Source organism: Syngnathus typhle, linkage group LG17 (genome assembly GCF_033458585.1).
Source record: "Syngnathus typhle isolate RoL2023-S1 ecotype Sweden linkage group LG17, RoL_Styp_1.0, whole genome shotgun sequence".
NCBI classification, from domain to species: Eukaryota; Metazoa; Chordata; class Actinopteri; order Syngnathiformes; family Syngnathidae; genus Syngnathus; species Syngnathus typhle.
In genome coordinates, this window is record NC_083754.1 from 4,014,119 (window position 1) to 4,023,908 (window position 9,790).

General features: G+C 42.4%; 1 protein-coding gene across 1 annotated transcript; it reads right to left on the reverse strand.

Moving 5' to 3' along the window:
* Positions 1 to 1,247: 1,247 nt before the first annotated feature.
* LOC133170955 (protein FAM83G-like) lies at positions 1,248 to 8,054 on the reverse strand. The gene is made up of 4 exons (XM_061304192.1): positions 7,346 to 8,054; positions 5,957 to 6,124; positions 4,848 to 4,972; positions 1,248 to 4,762 (listed from the first exon to the last, which is right to left on the reverse strand). The coding sequence occupies exons 1-4, from the start codon at positions 7,796 to 7,798 to the stop codon at positions 2,305 to 2,307; spliced, it is 3,204 nt and encodes a 1,067-aa protein (XP_061160176.1). The 5' UTR covers positions 7,799 to 8,054; the 3' UTR covers positions 1,248 to 2,304.
* Positions 8,055 to 9,790: the final 1,736 nt, after the last annotated feature.

Sequence of the window (9,790 nt, forward strand, 5' to 3'; positions counted from 1 at the left end):
AAATATTTTTGGAAACATATTCATCCTGCATCCCGTCGTCTGTGAAAAGGACACATTTGCACTGGTGTGGATGATCAGAAAGCTGATTGAAAATCTCATCAGCCTTTGGATTGAGTGACTCATTCCACGTTAATGTCATGAATAAAATCCTTGATTGGTGTACACGCCAATTAATTCATATCATGTGTGGTAGGGTATTTCGAGCCATGGTGTGTTTTGTTATCTTCGTATCTCTTTGCGGCTGTTGTATCATCATCATCACGCCGAAGGACGAGTATGTCAGGAATGATTATTTATGATAAGCGCTCGGAAGGCCCGGTTGGATGGATGACTTGGAGTGTTTGCTCGTCTTTATCGGCGCCATCCTTGACATCCCACCTCCATTGAGTAGAATCTCCTCTCCTATGTTTGTTGATGAGACACGAGTGTGTCTGATGGCAAAGTCAAGTCTCTCATCACCATGAAAATGGCTTCAGGGGAGACGAGATGATTGCCATCCAAATGTCGATTTGAATGCGAGCTGCATCCCATTCCGGGAGTTGCAGGATGTTTTGCACATGAGTTTGCAGCGTGGCCTTGCCTAACTCCCTGTTCAGGTTTGACAAACGTATCAGTCCAGACAATAGACGGCTTGCTTTTCTTTGCACGTTATCCGTCATCGGTCTTAGCTGATAGGATCAATATGTGCCCATCCCCGCTCCATCTATTTATACAACTTGCACGTCCTCCCTCTGCTTGTTGAAATGGAATATTAACTACAATGTGGTTCAATATGCATTCGAAGAATGGGACGGCGGATTAACACTGCAGCCGTATTTAAGACACTCCAGACAGGGCTGAACATGAAAAAGATGGCTAGATTAACTTCTTAGATATTTAATCCGTCCCTGCTTGTTCCGCCTTGAGGCATGCATGCTTTATGGATTTAAGTCGGTTTGCAGAGTCTTTTCCGAGCTGCTCAGAAGAAGTCATCCATGATTTAAGAGCTAATGTCGAAGAATTGAGGTCACCTGACTTTCTAGAGTCAAAAAGGATTTTTGCCTATTGTCGGAAGAAGGGTTTGGGAAATATGCACCTGAAATCTGAAAAAATAAATAATGGAGTCTTTACTTTTGAATTGTTGTATATGTTCATGGTAACGTTGAATTAGTACTACACATTTCCTGCTTGGAATAAATCAACTCACTAATCCTCATTTACACAACATTTGAGATGCAAAAAGTGTTTCAGTCAATAAATAGCAGCCGTTTCATTGACGTCTTCAACGGCTTTATTTGTCCTGAAAACAAAGACAGATCCGCACTTCCAAACTCAAACGTTGCCTTTTTATCTGTACATAGACGTTCTTTTTCTGCCAAGACAACTGTGAATATATAAATAGTAACAAGAAAGAAAACACAACTTGAATTCTTAAGTCACTAAATCATTTCAAAAAAATCGCACGTAGCGTAATAACAATAGCAGAGTAACAGAACATTCTGTAAAACAGAATATTTACCTTCAATGTACTTTAAATGTAAAGTGCACCATAAGCGTCGACTGGAAAATAGCCCAATAGTCACAAAAACAAACAATACAATGTTCCTGTTTGGTTTTTAAATGTTATCTTGTGACAAGACTTTCAAAAGCAACTTGTTATTGATGCGAATGTGCGAACAAATATCAATCAATGTCATTTGTCGCCGTCTTCATTATGGTTTTGGAGCGATTGAAAACAACTCTTAGGCGTGTCGTCTTGTCGCTGAACTGTCTGGCTTAACCAGTCAGACAGTGTGACGGAAAAGCAAGTTCATCTAATTAACTGTCGGAGCTGGATTCAAAAGTCTTCCTTGTTTGGTTGCCCTGAGAATAAAACTAAAACATCTCTGGAAGCAAGTTGACAAGTCGTCCGGTTTTCTGCCACATCACCGAAACCTGCTCGGATAATCGAAGACTCAATGTAGCATACGGGATAACGGAATACGGAATTCAACTTTATCGTTTCTACTCAGTTCCTGCGCTGAGGTAGCTTTCGGGGGAATGAGGAAGAAGCTCGTTTGCTTTAGACGAGAACGTTGGTGCACACTAGCGTCAGCATTGTTGTACAACCTGAATAGGATCTCCAAGGAAGTTATTGACAGGAAGGAAATATCCGCCACGGTGCAAAATCAAACTGCTTTTTTCCTGTGACATGAATATAACGTGCTTTATTGACGGTAGAACGTAAGAATCTATTTGCGTGACTTCATCCAATCGATGACAAACCCCACGTATAACTGTGTCCGCATGTAAACGGATTTGATTGAGCGCATGTAAACGTAGCCGTCATACGTTCTGACCAGCGACTTCTTTAGCCGACCCATCTCTGTTGTCCACATTGCCGGATCCCGATCCCCTCTGAGTTCTCGACTTTCTCCCGAGAGCTTGGTTTTGGGCTTCCTTTTCTTTCACCAAAGTCTTTGACTTTAATTCGTCAAGACTCCACCTCTCTTTCCCTTTGGAATCTCGATTGGACGTCTTTCTGAGTCCGCTCTCTCTACTTTTCACGTCCTCCTTCTCCCTTGTTTTCACTTTCTTCTCAAGACCTTGCGTTTCTTTGCTTGAGGTCGGCTTGGTTTTGTTGTCAAACAACGCAACATACGCGGTGTAGTCTCGGAATAAAGAACTTGACGTAGCTTTGTTGTTTGTTTCCGCGTCGTTGTCGGTATCCGCTTTCCCGTGTCTTTCAAACTCTTTGGTTGGCGAGTCGCTACATTCGACATACTCCTCAGAGGTGGAGGAACGATTGGAGTCATCTCTCGAGAGACGTCTCGAGCGATCTCTCGAGAAATCTCTCGAGCGATCTCTCGATTGAGCTCTCGGGCGATACCCAACAGTCGTCTCCAATGTCGGAATACGTGAAGGCAAATCAGCAGAAGGGCGTCTGACGGCCGAACTTGACCGTAGTTCCCGCTTTTTCGATTGGACGGCTTTCTCTGGCGTTTGTTCTTTCGGAGATCGCGGGGAGTCTTGCGAGAGTCTCCTGACGCTCTTCTTTGCCGAGTTTGCGGTATTATCAGAAGACTTTGTCGACGCGGCGTCCGTCCTGTCGGTAGACGTCTCAATCGTCGCGGCTTGGATCCGCTCCCACATAGTCAACGGGGAACTTTGACTGTAAGCTATTCGTTGGGGGTTGTTTTCTTTGACATGGTACGTTTTCTTGTTGGATTCACTTTCATTCAGTATTTTACGAGAATCGGGATCGGTGAGCTGTTTCGATGTAGCCTTGCTTTCAAGGTCGTCTACCGTCTTTGAACTTCCATCACAGTCGGCTGGTCTCAGCGTTTTTACGTCATCTGAAGTATTTTTTGGAGTATTCACGTTTTGGCTATTTGGTGCTAAAGAAGCATCTGACTGGATTTGTCTTTTGTTCCCCGAGACCACTTGAGTTCCTCCCTTTCGATCATGTAGCCCAACGGATTTTTTATTCTGATTGTCTGCAGAGGTTTCTTTTTGTTTATCCTCTTGGTTTTTCTTGAATGCGTCACTCTTTGTGTCATCTTTCTGCAATCCCATTTTTCTGTTACTATTTTCAGGCATTTTAGGCGCAGACTTGATTTCTCCAGCCGACTTGTGGATGGCTTCTTCATCTTTGGTCAGGCTGTTCAACCTCTGAAGAGTGCTTCTATTTGGCGTGCTCGGGCCGTTGCTGATATTCCTGTCTTTGGTCGTCGGGTGGGTAATATAGGTTTTCAGGGTTTGATTACTTGAGCTTGAAGATGAGGAAGAGGAAGGGTGGGAGGTGTGACTTTTCGAGGTGCTATGTGATGACTCTGTATGATTAGCTTGCACCGGATGTGTGGTTTTAGTTTCTGTGTGTTCTGTTCTGGAGTTTGAGTCAGCGGGGCTCGGCAGGTTAAGGGTTTGGGCAGCAGTCCGAATTTCTGACGATTTCCTTTGTTCGGAGGCGGGTTCGAGATTACCGGTACTATCACGGATGTGTTCAATGTTGCTGGACCTGGCTTGAGCTTCATTTTGACCTGTTGATGAAATTGAGTGTATACCGTGAACAGGTGAAAGTGAGTGAAGGTCAAGTTTGTCAGCTTTTGTACCGGTGGAATCCACGTGCGGCAACCGATCGTATATCGACTCTTGAACTTGGATCCGATCTTGGGATGGTGGAGGATTTGTCTTCTCCTCGATTTTCGTATGAGTCTCTCTCGGTTTAGCAACCTCTGGCATGGGTTCTTTGGGCATGGTGAAAGGATCTTTGAAGCGAATAGCTTGACTGACTTCAAACCTCTCGGAGCGTTGCAGATGCACTTGAGTCGGTCTGTTCATATCCATGATGTTTATAAAACCGATAACGTCGCTCGAGGGGTCAGGCTCGGGCCAGGTGGGCAAGTAAGGGATCAAGTATGCCTTCTCTAGATTTGAAAGTCCAGGATGGATGCATTCCTCTTCTTGCATGGGTTCTTTACTTCCTTTTCCTCGCCTTCTCTTCTTCGTATCCGGCACCTCTGTTGTCTGGGACTCTTTGGGGCTGGTAGCGCTGGTATTTTCTCCGAGTAAAGCATATTTGGGGTTGTACATTTTCTTTGTTAGATTCGTAGAAGAAAGGACAACAGGTTCAAGGTGTGGGAGGGGTTCACGCTCAGGTTCTGGATCCATGGGGACTTGCTGGAGATCAACAAATCTCGAGGTGGAGTAAAGATGGCGAAAGACGTGATCAAAAGCTTCCACTGCCTGGCCTGTAACCACGGTGACCAGGTTTTTGTCCAGTCGTGAGGACATCCAGGTGAAACTGTAAAACCAAAAATACAAAAGATGAGAGATGATGACAAAAAATGGATTTGTCCCTCTCAAGCATACATGTCAATTAAAGCGACCTGAAAGATCCAGATACGGCTTTGTCTCCATCGATGAACATGAATCGGTGCCCCAGTCGACCTTTCACCTTGGTGCAGGAGCGGGTGTAGAACTCTGTTCCTTCTGTGCAGCGTACCCGAAGGTGCTATGATTTAAAAATACGAAATATTATTGGTCATATGATGGATGCTAGGAAAACAAAAGTCACTGTAAATTGAAAATAATTGAAAGCTGTATTTGTGATGAGTGCCTTTGAAACCAGGGCATTCAATTTAAAGACAGGGACAATATCTTCCTTTGTCACGACATGACACGGTCTTGTGAAAAATTCCCCTTTGCTCTCCTCATGATCACAGCTTTCTCTTCCCCTTTGTGCATTCCTTTGCGTGATAAGCAAACTCAGCAGATTTTATCTGGAGCCTTTGGGCGTTAAAGAAAGAACGTTGTGTAAAATAGCATCATTTACAAGATCATCTCGTTGCATTGTGTTGTAAACAAACACAGATGCATCACAAATATGCAAAAAAAATAAAAATAAATGCAACTGGGAATTGTGAAAATCCTGAGAGTTGATGAAGGCAGATGTTGCCAGAGTAAATCGGTCAGAAAAGCAGCCGACTCGGCAAACGCTGAGCCGAGCTTGCTTGTCATGTTTGGCTGTCATGTGCAAGCTTTATTGAGCCTCGGATCCCTCACGAGACTTGCATTTTCTGCTTTTTTTTTTTTTTTCTGGTAATCCAGAAGCAGATGGTACTGAGAATCCTGTCAAGGCTGCCTTTGTGCTTTCTTTTTGTTCCTCCAAAGACTTTTGAGCGTGACTGTTTTTCTTTTTTAAATAAATCCATGCACGTGCCCTCATTCTTTTCTACGTTTCTACCTCATATTGTAAAAGCTTGTTAAAAGCGTTGTTTCGAAGCCAAATGATGATTCAAGAATCGTGAAGTCACTAACTTCTTTTTAAATGTGTGACAATTTTGCCTGGGGTGCAATTACAATAAAAGTTTTATTAGCTTTTCCATCCGCCGCCATCCAAGTTATGAGGTTAAAGACTTTTCTAAAATATTAATCTTACAGTAGTTATTCCCAATGTATTTTGCCACACCATAAAGCTCTTAATGATATAGTGTACCTTAAGATGTCCGGCGTGCATGTTGGCTCGCTGACACATCGACAGGAAATGAGGTAATGATGTGCTTTCCAACAAGATATAGATAGAAACCTTCCTCCTAAAGCCAGCATCGATCAAATCTTTAAAGATGTCAACATCGGTGAAGACGTCCATTACAACAGCAATGACCTGGAGAAGAAAAAAAAGATTGGATTCAAATGCTTCCACGGATTTTAAGACTAGTGAAAACACCAATGCTGCGTTTTGGCATATGATGACTGTTAGTGACGTTACATAATGCACACTTGTGCAAATAATTAACAAAGCATGAAGGCACAGGAAGGAGATTCCTTTAGTCTTTTAGGTAGGTGATTCACAACTAGTGGGGCAGGACACAAACGTGGTTCGTGATTCACGTTATTGCTGGTTTTCCGACCGGTAGTACTCGTTTTATGGTACCACAAAAAAGCATGCTGTTATTTATTGGAATATTTGACATGAAGTGTTTTTTTTTTATATGAATACACATTTGATCGAGATTTATAGTACTGTAATTCTGATTTTACTATTGCCTTACTGGAAGTTGGTAAAAATGGATAATGCCACTGCCCTAAGAATAGAACTTACTCATAAACTGAAAACAGCCAGTACAGTCAGATATTTACAGTCAGCTCTGACTTGGGAAAATAACAAACAAAATCAAATAAAAAAAAATTGAATAATATTAAATATTTTTTTCCATTTTTTTTTTTTTAAATTTTATAAAAGTGGGTCACGAGTTAGTGCCAAAAGAAAAATGCAAATCCTGGAGTAGCAACAGTTGAGAACCACTTTAGATAACACTGATTAATCGTGTCGCACTTTACACTGTCTCACTGAGTTGCTTAAGTTTGGACTCTGAACTCAAACTTACAGCCTACAACGTTATGACAGGTTCATATTTTGGATTTGGAAATGAAAGGCAGCAAAAAAAACACAATAATAGAACACTTCCCTGTTTATGTTGTTGACCTGTGGAATTAGGTTACTTATACCCCCATTTATTTGTTTGGTATAGCCATCATGGTCAAACCAGTGCTCATCACGTTCAAGGTCAGACCACTTGGAACATATTCTCGTCAATGGCCAATTTAAAGTTCTGAATCGTGGCTTTTTGTCAAAGGGAAGCTTTATGGGAACTACTGACTTCATTCGCTGAGGTAGCCACACATGAAATTCTTGGCAGTGCTCATTCTGCTGTTTAGGAGTTGAAATTGTTTTTAAATTAGTGCAGCAACCACATACTGGATTTATAACAGTTCCATTTGAAGCATGACTTAAAGCAATGGCGCCGTGCTACTTTTGCAAAGTCATGTTAAGTGCATGCAAATGTAGGAAATTGCACCCCAAAAAAAAAAAAGTTTATAGCACCTTTTGCGCCTGTGCAATCATCCTTCTGACAATCTCCTTAATGTGCGTCTGACCCTCCAGCGGTGGTTGCGTGTACACGGTGGTGCGCGTCACCCCGCGGTAAGCTTCAGTTTGCGGCCAACCCAGGTCCATCTGCGGGATGGACATGTCCGATAAGTCGGGCCAGTAGTGCTGCGACAACGGGTCCTCGTTTTCCTCGGCATCCTCCGGGAAGATGTCTAAACCAGGGTCATAAGGCTCCATGGTCTTCGTGAGCGTTTCCTGCTCCAGGTCCGAAAGGAAGCTCCGTATTTGGCGTTCCTCCACGAACTTGTGGAAGGGCTCGCGACCTTCGCGGAGGAGAACCTCCAGAGCGAGCCTCTGGTCCTCACTGTACAAAAAGTCCGGTTTGGACTCATTTGTCCGGGGGTTCACGTTGTGATCGTCCAGGCACTGGATTTGAGACAGAGCCATAATGAAACGAAAGCGAGAGAGAGAAAAAAAATTAAGAAGAAAACGGAAGTTTCCAAAAAGTTCCTGAAGTCCTAGCTGCGTAAAATTTGATCGTTTGAATCACACGGGATGATTAAAAATGACTTCTTCTAATACTGTCATGGAAAGAACTTCCATGTTGCATGAAGAGCCGATCCCGTTGCATCTCACAATGAGGAAGAAACACTTAAGCTCGATCGGCCGGCGAGCGAGCGACAGCGTCGGTCACGCCTCTACCGAGGCACCGCCCGACAGGTGTCAGTGACACACCTTTGTGACCCGCAGCGATTTCTTGCACTGGGTGGAGGAAAAAGATTTTAGGAGGGACTCCGATACAAAAGAAAGGCACCCATCCCCTTTAAATGATTCATTAAATCATTAGTGGCGATGCTGAAAACCACCGGCAGAAACCTGCGGTAATGCTTTACCTGTTCTTTAAAGAATTCCCCTTCCAGCATGGGAACCGCAGAGATTTTAAAAATGAAGCACATAATCATTTAGAGTGTCTGGAAACATTTTAGTGAGGTCATGAGGTGTTGTAGGCTTATTTACGCAGGTGTCAAACTCAAGGCCCCGGGGCCAGATACGGCCCGCCACATCGTTTTATGTGGCCCGCGAAGACAAATTGTGTTTCGAATACGTGTGTCATTACTACAGTTGTAAATTGTCTTCACTTTTAATATCTTTTTTTTATTTTTATATTTGACCAGTTTTAACTCGTCTGATTAGAAAAAGAGTTATTTGTCGGTTTGTTTTGTAGCTTTTACTGTATATAATATGAGGTGCTCATACATTTATTTGGGTTGACAGTCATAATGGCCCTCCGAAAGAAGCTATGACTACAATGCGGCCCGAGAAAAAAAAGGAGTTTGACACCCCTAATTTAAGGGATTTTTTAAAGCGATAGATTTTTATTTGACAGGAAGCAGAGTAACAGTAAATTCTTTTCATCATTTCAGATGTGCCTGAGAATGAAATAATGTATGTGCTGCATTGGTTACAATCAAATAAATGATAAATATTGATAGTCTATAGTTAGCAGTAGGTAATGTTGACTATATTATACATGTTTGTTATTGTTATGTAGACAGTTTGCCTCGGGCGCTGGCAACCCACATCATGCCTCAGCTGACTAAATGTCAGCACTTCCAATAAAGACCTACTAAGAAGGGAAGAGAACAAAACAAGCTGTCACAAGTTGGCTCGGCTGTTTTTCTTCTTCCAGAATGAAACTTCCTTGGAGAAATTTCAAGGAGCAAGACCAATGTAGCTGACTCGATTATTGTCACATGATAGTCTGTTTCGGTGCAAGTAAATGTCATCAGATAGTGAGAAGTGACATCAGCATATCTTCTTTTAACAACATTATGTTTTTGTGTCTCTTAAAGAACCAGTCGGCATATAAGAAATGTATTATTATTAGGTTTTTAAAAAGTAGGTCAAACCAAACCTCAGGGAGCCGGCCAAAGTGCTGACTCCATGACTGAGTTCTTCTTTTTTTTTTTTTTTTTTAGCTGTGTAAGGATTGTTTCCACCGTCATTATTGTCTGTTAGATCAAGTTGGACAAATTTCATGAAATTATACTACACAATGAAAATGTTGCCATGGAATGCCTGAGGACAAATGTTCCATTTTTTTCCCCTCTATAACCGGATCTCATAAAAGCAACCGTGCTAAGCCGCCTACTTCACTCTAATTGTTTGAACACTTGAAGCATTTATACAATTTATGTGACGTGTGCTGTTCGTCCCGCCATTAGATTGCTGAAAGTTGCCAAGTCAGTCCAACTGGTTTGACATTTTTTTTGTTGTGTTTGGCTTCAGTTCCCAAGAATATTAGTGACTTCTTCGCTTTGACACTTTCCCGTCTGCTGCCTCTCACTTTATTACTGTCACTCGCATGTCTGCTGTTGATGTATCGCTTCTCCTCCCTGCATTCCCTTATTTTTTTTTGCTTCTATTCCGCCTTAGCTT